Genomic DNA, 19,038 nt, shown 5'->3' with positions numbered 1-19,038 from the left:
AACCCTCCCTGGACTCCTCACAATCTTTTTGTTTTATTTTTCCAGGGCCTTTAAAATATTAACTAAATCATTTTTAGCCTGCTGCTACTATATTTTATTCTATTTGTGCTGTTTTAGTTTTATTATTCATAAATGAATATTTCAGAAATTTTTACAAATTTTTACAAATATACAAAATACAGGCCCAACAACAATATTTCACAAAGCCTGTAATATCCACATACAATCTACATAAGTGAATTATTCATATGAAGCGTCTTTTTTATATAAACAGAAGTCCGGTTACTATGCTGTTTCGAGGGTTCTTCTTCAGTATTTCTTGGGACTGGGCATCAGGTCTGGTGTCAGAACCCACCATGGTATGGCAAATGCTGGGGCCCCTACTGCAGACAATGACCTCCATTTTAAAGAAAAATCCAGTGCTTTTATGCTCCAGTGCTTTGAAGAGAAGCACTAGCTGAGGTGGCTACATCCACCATCTTAATTTCCTCAGAATGCCTCTGGGTGATGCCGCCCATCCTACTATTTCCCCTTCCAATCCGACACTGGCCCTGCTAGGCACTAAGAACATTTTTTTCCACTCTAGTACTTAAACAATTCCACTGGTTCCTGATTCATTTCTAAGAACAATTTAAAGTGCTGGTGCTTATCTTGAAAGCCCTACATGGCTTGGGACTTGAGTACCTGAAGGATTGTCACTTCCAAATCTACTTGCTTAGGCAATCGGCAACCTTCCTTTGATTGTCCCTCCACCCTTGGGCTCTGATGCAGAGACAACTGGGAAAGGAGGCCCTTCAACTGTGGCATCTCATTTATGGAATGTTTCCTACACTGGGGCCTGCCAGACATCTACTCTAAAAACATTTCAGAACCTCCACTAACATGGCTGGGTTGGGGAACTGTCAACTTTGAGATCAGAGGGAAAGGAATGGCAAAAAGTACAGACAGTAACAATTAAGTTATTGACAACGGCCATTCATAAAACAGTTGTTATGAACTTTTTCTGCATATATCTAGGTTAAAAACTGTGGTATATAACTTTTTTATTGACCTTCCACAGCTGGCCATACATCTGTTATTCCTTTTGGTCTCTTTTATGCACTTGTGGCCCATAAACATACTGTGAAGAACTGCCACAAGCAAATCTTCTCAATCCTCCCAGAGTGCAGGACATGGAATAACGGGCTCAAGTTACAGGAAGCCAGATTCCAGCTGGACATCAGGAAAAACTTCCTGACTGTTAGAGCAGTATGACAATGGAACCAGTAACCTAGGAAGGTTGTGGGCTCTCCCACACTAGAGGCATTCAAGAGGCAGCTGGACAACCATCTGTCAGGGATGCTTTAGGGTGGATTCCTGCATTGAGCAGGGGGTTGGACTCGATGGCCTTGTAGGCCCCTTCCAACTCTGCTATTCTATGATTCTATGAAATCTGAACCGTTTGCCAATATCCCTCAAGATTTATCCTTTTCAGCCCCCTCTGGATTTAACCTCTGTCTGTTTGTGAATGTTCTCATGGGGAATTGAAAAAAAGTTTTATAAGGTGTGTTTTTTTAAAAAAAAAATGGCTGGGGTGGGGGGAAGCCATTAATGATGAATTAAAACATTTTCCATATTTTTTTAAGATTCTAGAAAAAATAAAATAAAAGTTAAGCTCCAGCACTCTTTGCACAATTCATCAAATATATTTAAAGGAGTCCTCTACAGATTCTGCTCTTTATGTGAATGGTGGGAGTTTGTAACTAAGCCATACAATTAATTGAACAAATTGTTTCCATACTATTTTAATAATGGAGATGCAACTCTGGGGCTCACAGGAATTGGTGTATAATATTCAAAAGTGTGGTCTGCAGACTCAGCCTGAGTGATGGAGTGAACACATGCTATGTTTAAATGATCCCGACGTATTTTACTCAAACAAAACTAATCTAACAGCTGTTGTGTACTTTTGTTTATGTGTTATATGTCAAATCTTATTGTCCCCAAGGTACTTATGAGAGATGCTTTAGCAGTCATTCTCTTAAATACTGATGCCTACCCGAATTTGGATTTTTCCACTATTGAACAGAATGACAAGCACACGATTGCTGTACTTAAAGCAATCTTTCACAGCTGCCTTGCTTCTTCACTGATCCCATTAAATTGACGGCATATGCCTGTGGGGTCTACAGTGTTACAATACTGCTGAACAAGATGCTGATTTGTACAACGCAATCTAACAGTAAATCGCTTTATTGGGGAAGAAATGTTTCTTGGTCATTTTATATTTTACCTGAGCAAAATTTAATTTAAATATTCATCCCTCATGGCCTTTACAGAGAACCTGGTTATTTTAATTGTTTAGATGTTCATGAACTCTGACACTCAAATGGTTAGCAAGCATGAAATCCTATGAAATCCCTTCATTTCTAAAATGTAACATGACTCATGTCTTTGCTAAAACTGAGTGAAGTCGCTGTGCATTAAATATGCTGGCACATCTTCTGCTTGAGCAAGTGGACCAAAATGGTGTGAATTGTTAATGCCTTGCTGCTTTGGTTCACGGCTTGTGATTGATCATTTGTAACTATATCTACTCCTTGTTCCATGAAATCAAGTATGGAGTAATGGGTTCATCAGATTTTTGGGTTAAATTGAGAGTGAAGAGGTACTGTGTGTGGAAATAAGAGTTGCCATGTTCGGGGCTGGCCTTGTAACAGCATGGAATCTAAAGGCGATATTCAAAACCACTTCACTCATCATACGCTTACTGATTCTGAATAGGGCCCATTTGCAGGGGACATTTGGTAGTTTTCCAATAGACTTTATGCCTCTTTCTGACTTATATCACTCTTATACTTTTTTCCTATAACAAAGTCTATAGAGGTCAAAGTATAAAAGTAATATATTTAAATATCTTCATATGTAAAAGTAAAAACGGGCTTCAACTCCATACTCCAATTGTTTTTCACTCTTAATATCATTAATTCATCTAGGCATTTGAGTAACTCAGACAATACAAAGACAATTCTGCACTATAACTTGAAAACAACAGCACTGTCATCATGATGTAAGCCTAAAGCAAAAAAAACAGGAGTTATGCTAGCCTTAAATATAACTCCTAGTTCATTCCAACAAACTACTGATATTTATAACTAGTGACCAACTACTGCAGCATGTTAAATAATTGTGTTGAGTGATGAGTCCAGAAATGATGGACTTTACTAAGAAAACAACTGTGGGCATAATCCAGTTAAGAAGTTTTAAGTATTATTGATTTCAATATAAGATATGTAAACCTGTGCCCAAGATTACCACTGAAATCAATAGGAGTTAAACGTGCTTAACTTTGCCTGGTTCTTGACTGATATCTCCTGAGGACTTGAAAGAGAACAGGTAGCATTATATTTCTCAAACTACTCACTGCTTCTATTTGATTACAAAGCTGCTCCACATGTTTTGTGACAAGTAACCACCCATGATTAACCTCTGTTAAATGAAAGTAAAACAATCAACTGCATCAGTAAGTACTACTGCTACATGGTAGTTAACAAATCATTCTGCTTTTGCACCCTAGAACGAATAAATTATGATAATAACTAAGTAGGCCCTGGTCTATAAAATCTTATAGAATCATAGAGTTGGAAAGTACCTTAGAGAACTTCTAGTCCAATGCCCTGCCCAATGCAGGCTCTGCAATGCGAGATACAGCATCCCTGACAGATTGCCACCCAGACTCTGCTGAAATGCCACCAGTGAAAGAGAACCCACCAACTTCTAAGTCAGACTATTCCGCTGCTGAATAGCATTCATTGTTAGGATGTTTCACCTAAACTTTAGCTAATGACAATTTTGACCCATTGGTTCTAGTCCTGCACTCTGGAGCAACAGGAAACAACTCTGTTCCTTCTACATTACAGCCTTTCAGGTATTTGAAGATTGCTATCATGTTTCCCCTTAAATTTCTCTTCTCCGGGCCAAATATACCCAGCTCTTTCAACCATTCCTCATGGGACTTGATTTCAACACCCTTCACCATCCTGGTCACTCTTCTCTGGACATACTCAAGCTTGTCAATGTCCTTCTTAAAATGTGGAGCCCAGACCTGGATACCGTATTCCAAATGCAGTCTGTTAAATGCAGAATGGAGCAGAATTATTACTTCCTGAAACCTGGATACTATGGTTGTGTTGGTACAGCCTAAGACTGCACTAGCTTTTTAAGCAACCTCATACTTTTTTCCTTCTCGTGGAAACAGTTTGTGATTGTGCCATCTGTATTTCAGTTTTCAGGTTCTCCCAACCCTCCTGAACTTAACTTGTTTTTCTTTCAGAATTTCTAGTCATGGGATCTTATCCAACTTTTCTCTGACCTTTTTCAAATCTTCTTTCCTAAAGTGCAACTTAGATATTCAACTACACTCAGTTTTCACATGGTCACTTTCTCCCAAGGTTCTTGCCATTTTTACTTCATCAACCAGTTCTTCGCTGTTGGTTAGGATCAAGACACTGGAACCTTTCCCCCCTTCTTTCACCTTCTGAGAGATGAAACTGTCAACAAAGTCAAATCAAAATTTTCTTGGACTTTCAATTCTTAGCAGAGTTACGTTTTCAGCAATGTAATGATAGTTGAAATCCCCCATTACTACTATGGCTTGCCTCTGGCAAAGTTTTTATCATCTGTTCTGGAAAAGCACTATTCATGTCTTCCAGCTGCTGGATGGTCTGTAGTATATTGCCACAGCAACATAACTCCTATTTATCACTCCTTCTAGCCTTACACAGACACTTTCAAAAGGACTTCTATTCTCAGAATCATGGACTTCTATACAGATGATTTCATTCTTTACACATTACACTACTGCCCCTCCCTTTCTGTTGGATCTGTTCCTTCTGAACAAAATATACCCTTCAGTTGCTATATGCCAATCATGAATATAGGTCATAAATATAGCTTATATCCCATAAAGTCTCAGTGATATCTGTTGGAATATATTTGCCTTCTCATATTAGGATTTCAAGTACGTCGTGTGTTCCTATTACTCCTTGTGTTAGTATATAGACATCTAAGGACATGGCTGATTCACCTTCTCAATTTGCTGCTGAGTTTGCATGCAAATTACTGGTCCCACCTCCACTATTGCAATGGGCACATTTGGAATTTTGAGAGGGCTATGGCCAGTTACAAAATGCCTTTCCCAAAGACCAACTAGTGATGCTAACATGCACAAGAACCCAAGTACAAGGCAGAGATGTGTTCACAAAACCGCTCTCCTATACCCACAGTTTTTTTGCTTCAACACCCATTCACAGAAGGCTAATGGATGAGGCTCAGAGACAAGTAATTCAACCAAGAAAACTGAGTACAAGGCAGAGGAGGAGACCTCACAAAGCACAACAAAATACCAATTTCACAGAAGGTAAACTGGTTTTGCTCAGAGAAATAAACACACATACAACAAGGCATCCACACTCACACCCACACACACCAAACAAACAAACAAGCCATCTAATATTCACCAGACAAGAAGGGGAAAGGGGGTGGGCAAAGCACGCATACACAGCATAGGCAAAATACCCTCTCATTCCCTACCATCCCCTCTAGCTCCTTAAGATGCTACTCCCACCCTCAATCCCTCCAGGTTGCTCCTCATCACTTTAGCCTACCTTTGTCTTTTTTCCTTATTGACTCGGCATGCTTCAGAACGAAGTGCTGGGCTCCAGCCGCCCACCATTTTTATTTTCTAAGAATGCCTCTGTGGCCCAAACAGGCGTTCTTGAAAATAAAGATGATGCTCAAGGCCAGCTTCCCAGTTTAAAAAATAATAATTAAAAATCTTTTTTAAAAAATCATGAAAGACAGGAAGCCTGGAGGGTGCCATGGGAAGCGTCCTCAGGCACACTGCTGCCTATGGCCACCATGTGGGGACCCTAGCACTAGGGGGAAATACAAAACAACTGTGGGAAAAACATGTGAGGATTAGAGTCAGATGTCATCTGGACGCCAACTCTCCTTCCTGGAAAGATGTGAGAGAACAAAGCATTGCCATTCCACAATAAATGTGTCATCTGGAAGCAGCCAAAGAAAGGCATGGATCTGATATGCATACCTGAACTAGCTGATCTAGAGTATTCATGACCTTTTAAAAAACCCATATAATTTCTACTCACCATTTATGAGATCTTCAATTCTTTCTCCATGGACATTGTACACGTACTTTGCTGGTGAAGTAAGGTTCAGCTTCATGGTGCAAATATCTAAAAACTTGACATTTTTTTAAAAAAATAGTTTCACTAAATAATCAAACCTTTAAAACATTTTTATTTGAAGGAGTAAAGTTTAATATATTTGGTCATCACTGTGTGATTACCCATTTAGTTTTCAAATGAGAAACTAACCCTTTTGGAGGAGCTGCCATGTTCCCTGATTTTTTTTAATTCCATCTTGGATCTGCCCATCTGCTCACCTGTGCTCTTGACCCCTGCCTTTCTTGGCTAACTACAGCCAGTAGATCTGGCCTGAAGCCCTGGATCTAGTAATTAATCAATGCCTTCTTGAGTGATGGCCAACTACCAACCCCTTTAAGAGATGGTGGCTCAACCTCTCCTGAAAAAGCTGGGGCTGGATCCAGAAGACATTAATAATTTTAGACCAATTGCCAATTTCCCATTTTTTTGCAAGGTGACTGAGAAACTGGTTGGTGGCCAACTTCAGGCACTCCTGAATGATACTGCTTATCTGACCCATTTCATTCAGGTTTTAGGCCTGGTTTGCCTTGGTCAGGCTGGGAGAAAGACAGGGGGAATGAATCCCTGTTGGTTCTCCTAGACTTCTCGAGGCCATTAATACCATCAAACGTGGTGTCCTTCTGGGGAGGCTGACTAAATTGGGAGTTGGAGGTACTGTTTTACAGTGATTCTGTTCCTACTTGGACGGCTGGTTCCAGAAAGTGTTGGTGGGTGACTATAATTCTGCTTTGTGGAGAGTCTATTGTGGCATCCCTCAAGGCTCTTTAGTCCCCCATGCTTTTAAACCTCTACATGATATTACTGGGAGAGATTGTTCTGAGGGAAAGAGTGAAGTGCCATCAATTTGCAGTTGACACCCAACTCCACTTCTTTTTTTATCAAATGCAAGTGAGCAGTGATTGTCCTGAACCAGTATTTGGGCTCAGTAATTTCATTTCATTTACTATAAATCTATAGTACCCATAGCCAAAGATCTCTAGGCAGTTCACAAAAAATGAGCTGGAGAGACAAAATAAACAGAGATTCAATCCAGACAAGATGGAGGTTCTGTTAATAAGTGGTTCATCTGTCCAATTTAGGGTATCCAACATTCTCTAAATGGGGTTGCACTCCCCCAAAAGGAGCAAGTTTATAATCTAGGAGTGCTTATAGATCTAGCTCTGTCACTTGAGGCCCAAGTGGCTTCATGGCACAAAGTACCTTTATCTGCTTCAGCTGATAGACCAGCTACAACCCTACTTGGTCTGGAAACTTCAGTTAGTGCAGAACAGACAAGTGAGGCTGTATATTGGGACTGGCCATTTTGGACGTATTACTCTACTACTGCATCAACTGCGCTGGCTGCCAATCAGTTTCTGTGCTCGATTTAAAGTGTTAGTGCTTACTTTTAAAGTCCTAAATGGCTTAGGATGTTTTTAGGTTGTTTTACTAATGTGTACTATGTTTTTAATCAATTTTATATACTTATACTTATTGTTGTTCCCTGCCTTGATCCAATCATGGTGGGTAAGAAATAAATTTATTACTATTACTATTATGATGATGATGATTGATGATGATTGATGATGATGACTAGTCTACCTGAAAGGGTGTCTTCTCCCATATGTTCCTGCTTGACTAGTAAAATCATCTTTGGAGATTCTTCTCTGGGTGCCATTGTCCACAATGGTGCAACAGGTGGCTACCAGGGGGAAAGCCTTCTCTGTAGTGCCTCTCATCTATGGGATGTCTTTCCCATGGAGATCCACCTGGCATCTTCACTGTATACATCTAGACATCAGGTTAAGATGTTCTTCTTTAAGCAGGTATCTAACCTTTCATCTGTGGCTTTATTAATTTTACTGTTGGCTGTTCAATGTTTAAGTATATTTCTTAAGGTTTTTAATGATTAATATTGTATTATTTTGATACTTGTATTGTTTTATTTATTTATTTATGGTTATTGTAAATTGCCTTGAGGGCATTTGCCAGTTGCGTGGTATAGATATCTAATATATTAAAAAACTATATTTCCTTGTAGCTGTTTGCAGTTAGTAATTTCCCTCTCTACTGTTCCTTCAGCATTATTTTTCAGATTCCTCAAATGATCCCAGCCTATTCGGGATCACATAGTGAATGTGAAAATGTTGCAATGTTAAGCAGCTCCTAAGTTTTGGCTATGCAACTTCTGAATGCAAACAAAAACAACTGAGGCAGAGGGCAATGTTGCTCACAACACATTTGTTTTCGTTTTTTATAGGCAAACTCTTTTCATGTGATTCCAAAACATTGCTAAAAGTTAGGATACAATCAGAAATTTTTGTGAAAACATTTGCTTTCCAGCTCAGCCCTAATATACTGTTTGCTATTGATCTTTTTTGTCAGTTTATGACAAAAGCTATAAAAGTTTGCTATGCTACAGACATCAATAGTTGCAGAAATTGGATGCTCCATAGCAGTTAGAGTCACAAACTATGCTTGTATCTATTCCTGGTAAACAGAGAGCAGAGAGCCAATGCAGTGTAGTGGCTAGAATGTTGGGCTGGGACTCGGGAGATCTGGGTTCTAGTCCCCACTCAGCCATGGAAGCCCACTGGGTGACTTTGGGCCAGTCACAGACTCTCAGCACAACCTACCTCACAGGGTTGTTGTTGTGAGGATAAAATGGAGGATGATTATGTATGCCACTTAGGGTTCCTTGGAGGAAAAATTGTGGGATATAAATGCAATAATAATAATAACAACAACAACAACAACAACAACAACAACAACAACAAAAAACGAATCTTGTGGCACCTTAAAAACTAACAAATGTATTATGGCAGGAGCTTTTGAGAACTGCTGCCCACTTCATCAATACAGAGGGAGCTGGTTTTGTCCTTTTGCTAGGACATACCCTGGGACTTTCCTGAAGAAATAGTGTTTGCAGCCAGGGCCACATGGAGGAAGGAAGGAGTTCTGTCCCTTCCCACTCTATCTGAGTTGTGCTATTGTACTTGCACAGTACATAATGGCAATCCTGTGTTGCTGCTTTGGCAAACTCACTCTAATTGGTGCACATCCATCCTTGTACTCTACATTATGAATTGCTGTATCTACTCTGAAGTGATCGTTTTAAGTTAAATTATGCAATTTCAGAGCTGAACGCTTAAAGACAATGGTCTAGTTAAAAAATCAAGATAAAACACTGCAATGTAAAATTATTTGTGTCCAGTAATTGTGGATGGTAATGATTTTTCGAAACTCTATAATTGAATTTCTATTCTAATCATATAACTAAATAGGTTAAATAATAAATAAATCCAAAGAGAATATGTTCTTTCTCACATATTCGGGCTCTGCCACATCCCAGTTTACCTCTTCAATTTGGTCTGGGGGTGTTGGTATTTCATAACCATCCTGCCCCATGCAGTTCTTAAACACCAAAAGTCTTATCGTGGGCTTCTGTGTAAGTTTTTTCATGCGTTTGGAAAGCACAGGCTTGGCTTTCCTTCTCTTGACACCTCTAGGAAAGACTAGACCATTCACTGTCCAAGTTGCATTCTTCATTAACAACAGATGGTCTGGAAGAAAAAAGGTAAAGTCAATATTTGGCTTCAGAATTAAAAACGAACACATCGTGCTCCCTTTCCCCTATTACCTTAATAACACACTGGCTGGTATCCATATAAAAGCTGGTATTTTTGGAAATACGACCCCATCTTCCCACAAACCGTGACATAAGCTGTAGCAAGCTGTCTCTACTGATAGCCCGCATAAATCATCATTCCTGAAGGGAACAGATGTTCGGGGTATGAAAGAGTAATACCACAATTTAGTCATAATTAAAATTCACCTTAGCATGCCACTGTAACTGATCAGAAAGGAACATTTTATTTCTCATCTACAAAAATAAATGTGTTTCATCAACTTTGCTTCATAAAAGCAAAGGTTCTTGTCTCTGGTCTTTAACCTGCATTTGCTTTAGTTCATACTGGTCACAATGTATCCCGCAAATGATTCTTTTAACAGTTGGCTTCCTAATTTTTCTTCTTCATAGGTCTGAAAGAATGACCCCCTACATAACATCTAAGTAGAGAACATAGAATTTGAAATTATGGATATTTGACTATTTAACTCTTCACAGATTATAATAAAAACTACATTGTAAATTAATTGGGCTAAAGCCTAGAAACAAATATAAGAATAGAGGGGGTGGAGGAGGCAGAGATAGAAAATGAGGCATTTGCTACCCATGATAATCCCAGCCGTTCATCCCATTTCTTTCCCAAACAAACTATTCTGAAAAAATCCAAAAGTCACAGTATGGAAATACCTTTATTGGGAACAACCAAAATGCCTGAAAGTTGTAAGAAAGATTTTGAGCTTTCCAGAACTCTTCATCAGGCTAGATTTTAAAGGGGGGATATTAAAGGAGGGGAGGAATCTGGGCATGATGTTGCTGCCCTCAAATTTGCAGTTCATAACAGTTTTAAGATGAAATACGGGAGGAATTCTGTAAAGGACTGTAGTAAGATTAGCCTCACTAGGTGTAAGACAAGTTACAATATGCACCCATGTTTACTGGGACAAAGAAGTAGTAATAGCTGTTCTCTTATTTTAAAGTATATAAAATAGAATAGTTTCTTCTTCACTGCTAATAGGAACACACAGGTCCTTTGTGAGGCTGAGAGCAGAAGTAAAGACAAACATGGTCGTTTTTGTATTACCAAACCTAGAGAGTAATTTTAGGTAGTGTGCTATACTGAAATGATTGTTTAGGCAATCCTTCTATCAATGGCCCTAGTTTTAAAATATAAAACATTATCCAATATATAGTAATTTTGTTTGTCCAGAAAAGCTAGATTTTAATACTTTTAAAATATATTAACATATAAAATATTATACTGCCCCAGAAATCTATAAATAGAAGGACTGCAGTTGTCAAAAAGTTAGTGAAAATGTAGTATACATTACATTGATTGATATGCAGTAGAAATTAAATCTTCCCACACATATAATCATACAATGGTCCACTTTCAACAGGGTAAATGTTCAACTGTGGCAAATAAAGATGAATTTCATATGTGTAGATATGGACAGGAGCAGGTTAGATATGGACCGGAGCACATCCTCAAATGATAAAGTGTCGCTTGTTTTTTCATTCATTGTTATTTATTATGGACACAGACCAGCAAAATCAACACCAAAACATACAAAGGATAGATAAAAAGTGACATAAAAACAAAATACAGCTTGGTGAGTTGCTTCTCTCAGAAGGATTGCAACATTATTTTTCTAATTTGCATTGAGGTCATAAGAAACTTAGAGACCCTTTCAGTAATATGGGAGGACACATCCCTTAAACAGATTAATACCAACGTTGTGGGGCTATACCCAGAAAAGGCTGTTAATAAAGGAAAGATTAACTTTTTTCTGCATTCCTCATACATGTTACAATGCAAAATGACATGTTCAACAGATTCTGTTGCTCTAGAACCACAGGGACATTTCTGTTCATTAACCGGGATCTTATTAAATCGTCCTTCTAGTAATGCTGATGGCAACACATTAAAGCGAGCAAGGGTAAATGCTCTCCTATACTTGGGAATGGTTAAAGCATACAGATATGAAGCTGTAGTGAGCCCATAGTTATTAAAATTATTGTAGAGCAGTAGAGAGCAAGATTTATTAGCAGCAGTTCGTAAATGCTGTAGCTCTAGATCTATTAGTCTTTGAACAACAAGAGATTGGGCCTTCTGGAGCCCATAGTTGCCTACAGCTTCTATATTGTTGAAATATAGCTAAATATTTTAAACAATATTATTAAACAATATTTTAGGACCGTGAAAGTTATTTATTCTGTTGATCCAGACATATTTATTTATTACATTTTTATACCACCCAATAGCTGAAGCTCTCTGAGCGGTTCACAAAATTTAAAACCATTAAGAACATAATAAAACATCCAACAATCTAAAAACCCAAATACAAAATACAATATAAAAAGCACAACCAGGATAAAACCACACAGCAGAAATTGATATAGGATTAAAATACAGAATTAAAACAGCAAAGTTTAAATTTAGGTGTTAAACTAGTGAGAAAATAAAAAGGTCTTCAGCTGGCGATGAAAAGAATACAGTGTAGGTGCCAGGCGGACCTCTCTGGGGAGCTTGTTCCGCAGCCAGGGTGCCACAACAGAGAAAGCCCTCCTCTTAGTAGCCACATATAATTTTCCATATATGATTTAGGCAGGGCTAGAACATAATTGTGACAGCTAGCTGAAGTTAGTCGTGACTATGTTTTTTTGAAAACAACAATAATAATCAATTTACTTGTGACAAACTGGTTCTATTGTTTTTAGTTTGACATAGAAACCATTTGTTTATTGTGAACAAACCAGTATGTTGGTGGCTGCCAATTGGCTCCTCCTGCAAGTTAGGGTGGCTAATGAAATGGCAGGCCTTCCATCCATGGTTTGTTTATTGTGATATGTGAACTGGGAACTCTTAACTTGTCTCTCCCCAGACAAGGCAGAGTCATAAGCCAAGACGGTCCACAATTTGTTTAGCTGCTTTTGCTTGCAAAGGGAGCAATTGGACCATTCTGCACCAACACACTGACTCATTCACAATAATGTGACATCCAAATATTGCCACATGGGGCTTCCAGATGAGGCTTTTGTTATGCAATCACTCTTTTCCATTCATGGAATTTTATAGAGGTTCAGATAGTGTCTTTCATTTGTAACCCTCTTGCATTTTCCCATGTTTCCCACCATTTTTCTTACCACAAAAATATCTGTTGAGGGAAACAGCTGTATAATGCCTTTTGATTAGTAGCGGTAGGAGCTGTCCATCTTGAAGCACCTTTATTCATGACTAACTTTAACTGGATTGGGGGCTTTATCCACATTCTGCTAAATGTGCATGATTGGCTGCTTGCTCTCCCACTAAAGGTATTTTAGATTTACAAGACTTGTGTTCTTCTATACTGAAACATGCATTACCCGACTCTCTTTGCTGCTTCTACATTTATCTAAACATTTCATACATATATATTTCCATATACTCTAATATCTGAGGTGGGGAGACTTGTTCATAATTTTGTTTAAAAGATGGAACTGAATTCATTTGTCTGCTATAATTATACACGGAGAAGAACTGTTGTGACTATGGCCTGTTTGGGGGAGGGGGGATAGATTACAGTACCATTCAATATTTCATAATCCTCAACAGAAAATAAGTCATTTCTTTCTACTTTTATAACCTTTTTCAAATCCAAAATATACTTAAAAACCCCAGTATTTAGCATAATAATGCCTCCTTCTCAGAAAAAAAACCCCTGCTGTGATTATAGCCAGGTCACATTCCTATGTTCAGTTTTAGTCACTCCCTTTTCTTTAAATACTTGACTTCTTTGTTTCTGCATGCTCTGAAATGCATCATGTATTGCCACAGGCACAATGGCTATGTTTTAACTAGCAGTGAAGCAGTTGTCATTAGATTTTAAATTTAATAACATCACTTTGACATATTATTTGAAGTATGTCTTAATTTTAAATTTGATTAAAATTACAAACATCCCATCTTATATGCCAATCAAAATGTTTTTCACCTCTCAGTTGAACCTTTCTATGAACTATCCATATCTGTAACTCATATCATTAGAAGGTCTGTAAAGATTTTTTTGAGACTGTAAACAAAGTTTAACGAATTTCAGAACAGAACTGCAAACCCTTTTATCAGTAGTGGATGGTCACCTAATGTGTGTCAAGAATGATTTCTATAAAAATGGAAATCTGTCTGCTTTACAACTGATTTTAGGCCACAATGCAATCTATTATGCACACAGGGTAATTTCTGATCACACATGGAACATTTCTGTTCACAGAACAAAAGATTCTTGTACATATATGGCTTTGGTTCACATCACATATATGCATATGCTTTCCATATTATGTTGTTACTGTTACATTGCTTCCTTCTTTTCCTAAACTGGGAACCATAAGCATTTGCCACCTACACACTTTTCTGGAGAAAGCAAATTTGGCCACTTACATTTTCCTGGGTTACATCCAGATTAGACTACTATAACATACTTCAAGTGAGTATGTTATACCGCCTTTGGGAAGTGTCTGCAAACTTCGATTGATGCAAAATACAGCAGCTATAAGTCCAAGTCATTGACAATATACCACGAGTAATGCATAGCCTTAATTGTCTACAGACTCCCTTCTGGGCCCAATTCAAAATCCTGTGCTCATGCCATGATATCTCGAGGGCTTCCCATATGAACCAACTGCATGCTTCAATCTGCCGGAGACACTTTATTCTATGCCCCACCCCAGCTAAAATACATTGGGTAACTAACTACATGTTGGGATAAGACCTTCTCTGTGAATGGCATACAAGCTATGAAATTCCCTGCTACGTGGTGTTCAGTTAGTCTCCTCTCTCCAGTCCCTACTATCAACCTGTTCAATCGCAGCTTTTAAAGCTCAACTAAAAACTTTTCTTTTTCCTAAAGCTTTTAAAACTTGATGTTGTGCGGACTTTATACTGTTAGTTTTACCCTACCCTGTGCCTGCTTACCCTACCCTGTGCCTGTTGGCATTCTCTTCCCCTCCTTATTGTTTTACTATGATTTTATTAGATTGTAAGCCTATGCGGCAGGGCCTTGCTATTTACTGTTTTACTCTGTACAGCACCATGTACATTGATGGTGCTATATAAATAAATAAATAAATAATAATAATAATAATAATAATAATAATCAACTATTATTTGAACAAGTGTTTCTGTAGCACTAATTTTTATGTCCTAAATTTTTTGATGTCCTGAAAAGGGGTTGTTACTTTTTGTTACAGTTATATCATCTATTTAAGTTTTAGATTTTACTGGAAGTTTTAAGAAGTTACTTAAAACCCTGTGCGTTCTTGTGTCTCTTAACTAACGTTGTTCCCTGTCTCAATCCAAAGGGAGAAGCGGGCAAGAAATATTACTACTACTATTATTATTATTATTATTATTATTATTATTATTATTATTAAAATCTTTTTTTCATCCACCATGGCAACTCATGGGGGTACAGGGCACAATTTAAATAAACAAATAAATAATATTCCCTGAATACGAATGTACAATTCAACTAACTAGCTACCCTGATCTTCCTTCACCTAGACAAATATCAAATATCTTAAAATACGTATCATTTAGTTTTTGTAGGAGAGTGAGAGAGAAAACTCTCACCTTTTTATTTTCTCAGTATTTTAACACCTATTAACTTAAATTGAAACTTTGCTGTTTTAATTCCATATTTTAACCTATATCAATTTTTGCTGTGTGGTTTTATCCTGGTTGTGCTTTTTATATTGTATTTTGTATTTGTGTTTTTAGATTGTTGGTTGTTTTTATGCTCTTCATGATTTTAGTTTTTGTGAAATGCCCAGAGAGCTTCGGCTATTGGGCAGTATAAAAATGTAATAAAATAAAATAAATAATAAATATAATTTTACAATGCAAACCATACACATTGGTACTAATAACATTATCCTTGAGGTACTTCTTAATTATGCAATAGTATAAACACTGTCACTGCATAAAGTCAACATTCTTCAGCTACATAATTGAAATGGTAAAATCTTTTGCTAAGTATTTCTTGTTTAGATATCTTAGATAAGAATTTAAATTACAACTATTTACATAATAAATAATATTCAATCTTAACATTATTTAATAGGTTCCAAATATTAAAAACAAACTGTTTGGGAAATAATGCTTAATTAAACATCTTATATAAAAAAACTATCTAGGGAAGTTGTGATCAAGGTAAGATCAATGACAAGTTTACACTGACTTCAGCTGGGTCTGAGGTTTATGTCTTATTTATTCATTGATTACATTTACATTGTAAGAACAAAAGAAGAGCCCTGCTGGATTAGACCAAGGGTCTACCTAGTCCACCATCCTGTTTCTCACAGGAATGCCTCTGGTGGCCCACAAGCTACACATGAGGGCAATAGCCCTCTCCCAGTAATGTTCCCAAATAAGTAGTATTCAAGGAGATCAAGGTGGCTTACATGACTCACCCCCTCCCTTTTACCCTCACAACAACTGTATGAGGTAGGTTAGGATCAGGGATAGTGGCTCATTATGGCTCATAATGAGCTTAATGACTGAGCATTAACTTGAATCTGAATCTGGGTCTCCTAGTTTGATTCTTGAAAAAGAACCACATTAAAATCTGAAGGATATGTAGCTTTCCATAATCTGTTTATAAGCTGTATAGGGATGAAGATAGGGAGCTGGGCTACTTCCTGGTTCCTGGTGACAACTCAAAACTATACTTTTGAGTATAGTTGCTGGTCAATCCTAGGCAATCTTGAAAGAAAGAGATTTTTAAAATACATTTCAATTGGGCTTTAGGCCTGGGTTTGGAACAGAAGCTGCCTTGGTTGCCCTGAGGGAGTAACTTTGCCAAAACAAGAATGGGTACTATTGACCACGGTATCCTTCTGGACAGGCTCTGAGCTGAGAGAGATGTGCTGCTTGGCAATTGTTCCATTCCTATTTGGATGGCTGATTCCAAAGGGTGGTGCTGGGGGACCATTGCTTTACCCTTTGGCAGTTATGAGATTCTTTTATTTCCTCTGTGCTGTATATTTACATGAAATTATTGGGAGTGATCATCCAGAGATTTGATTTGAGGACTCACAAATATGTGGAGTATATCTTTCTCTCTGTTTTTCATCCAATTTAGACAAGATAGGGGGTGTTCTGAATCATTGTCTGAATGAAGTAATGAGGGCTAATAAACTGAAGCTCAATCCAGAACACTGCTAGTGGGTCTAGGTGAGTGGTGTTCAATTTGTGCAAGAGAGGTTGCACTCCAGGTAAAATGTCATGTTCCTCATTTGAGGTTTGATGTCTCAAGGTACAAGTGGCTTAGGGGCTCAAAGTACCTTCTATCAGCTCTGGTAGATATGCCAACTGCTACCCTACCTGGATGGCAAAAACCTGGCTTCAGTTACGCAGGCTCTCCTAACATCCTGTTTGAATTACTATAATGCGGCTGCCTTTGAAAATGGTCCAGAAACTTCAGCCAGAATACCACTGCAAGATGATTAATGGGGATTAGACTATTTGACTACATTACGCCAGTGCTTTATCATCTACCCTGGCTCATGGTCCATTTCTGGGTCTAATTTAAAGTGCTAATTTTAACTTTTAATGTCCTTAATGGTTCAGTGGCTTCCTCCCACATGTACCTACCCAGATCCTCAGATCATCTATAGTGGGCCTTCTCCAGGTGCCTCTGTCAAGTGAGGTAGTAGTAGCCCCCTCGTTATTGTATTTTAATATACCTAGAGAAACTGATATTGGGTGGCATACAATACTGATAAATACAATAATTTAAGCATTAAAATCTGAAAGAATATTTTTAATCAGTTTAGCACTACACAACGGAAGCCTTAAAATATCACCAAGCCAATACACTTAAGTGAGAAGGACATTCAGTTGAAACATTTCTGTCTATGCAAGGGGTTAAAGTTTAATGTAATGTGACTTTAGTTGAACCATGTGTCCCCACCCCCATTGCTGTAGAAATGCTGCTGATCCAAATAGTGCTGTGGTTTAAATTATATGTTTAATTTTTTACTGTTGCTTCTCAATGAATTCTCAAAGCAGAGAACTGGATATATTTTCAAATAAATAAATATTTTCACATAACTTAAGTGGAAATTATGTCTCTTCCAAACTTTATGGTGTGTGGGGGTGTGTGCATATGTGTATACACACACAAACAACATAATTAATAGGGAAAGTAAAAAATCTATGATAAAATATGTTTAGCACCAAGTTCATCAAGCTGATACATTTTTTGAAAAAATATGACAAGAGTGTTTAATTTTCAGCGTGCTTATGAGGAAAAAAGTGTTATACTGTTGATAAGAATGCTGCTTGGAATTGAAACATTTCAAAATCTGTCAATAATTAGAATAGTGAGAATCTTATCATTTCACTGACACTTGCTCCTTCCAGAAGATGGCCTATTTTAAATGTGCTCACACATATTCCTGTCAATCAAGAGCTGTCAGAGCAAATTATTTCATTTCGGCAAACTGCATGACATTTAGCAGAAATAGATTTTTTTATGAGCCTGCTTCAATACATGAGTTTTATTTTTTTTTAAAGAACAAACCACACAATTCATAATATTTATCTTCACTTAACATGATATGAATGCGTAAAAATTCTACACACTATGTAGCAGATTGAACTAGAACATTTGGAGAAGAAAATTTATGATGACAATAGGACTTTTAGAAAGCAATGATCTTCCTGGAGCTCTCCAGGCCTGCTGGCTCTTGTTGACAGGGCAGAAGTGTAGTGGGAGTAGGGGCTTATAGTACTCTTCTTTCATCCACAGATGGGGTGGGAGGGAGAATCAGTCCCTCTCATTACTGGCAATGGGATAGAAATATTTTGCTGCACTCTTGTACATCTAAATGTTTCCCGGGCACGGGGGCATGGTTGGAAACATGCTTTGACCTGTTCACAATAATCTCAACTATAGTTAAGACCAGCCTTCCACAACCTCCAAATGTGAGACAACTCCCATAATCCTTGACCATTTGCTGTGCTAGTTGGAACTGATAAGAGTCATAGTCAACCATATCTGGAGAGCACTGGATTAGGGATTAGGAGTTTAGATATTGTCTGAAACAGACCTATAACACCTATTCTTAAGGAGCTGCAGTGGTTACTACTTTGTCTCCATATTTAATTCAAAGTGATTATACTAACTTTGAAATCCCTAAACAGGCCATAGGATATTTGAACTAAAA

The 19,038-nt window shown here is 37.8% G+C and overlaps 1 protein-coding gene across 1 annotated transcript in view; it reads right to left on the bottom strand.

Annotated features, from left to right (window-relative positions):
- The window catches only part of DCDC1 (doublecortin domain containing 1), a 282,616-nt gene that overhangs the window by 241,442 nt on the left and 22,136 nt on the right, over positions 1 to 19,038 (bottom strand). The window contains exons 5-6 of the mRNA XM_063118422.1: positions 9,564 to 9,769; positions 6,150 to 6,243 (exon numbers count right to left, since the gene is read on the bottom strand). Of these exons, the coding sequence (XP_062974492.1) occupies positions 6,150 to 6,243; positions 9,564 to 9,769 (300 nt within the window). The remainder of the gene's footprint in view (positions 1 to 6,149; positions 6,244 to 9,563; positions 9,770 to 19,038) is intronic.

The sequence above is a fragment of the Elgaria multicarinata genome, chromosome 2, assembly GCF_023053635.1.
Source record: "Elgaria multicarinata webbii isolate HBS135686 ecotype San Diego chromosome 2, rElgMul1.1.pri, whole genome shotgun sequence".
Taxonomy (NCBI): Eukaryota; Metazoa; Chordata; class Lepidosauria; order Squamata; family Anguidae; genus Elgaria; species Elgaria multicarinata.
This window is presented reverse-complemented; position numbering and strand designations above follow the sequence as displayed.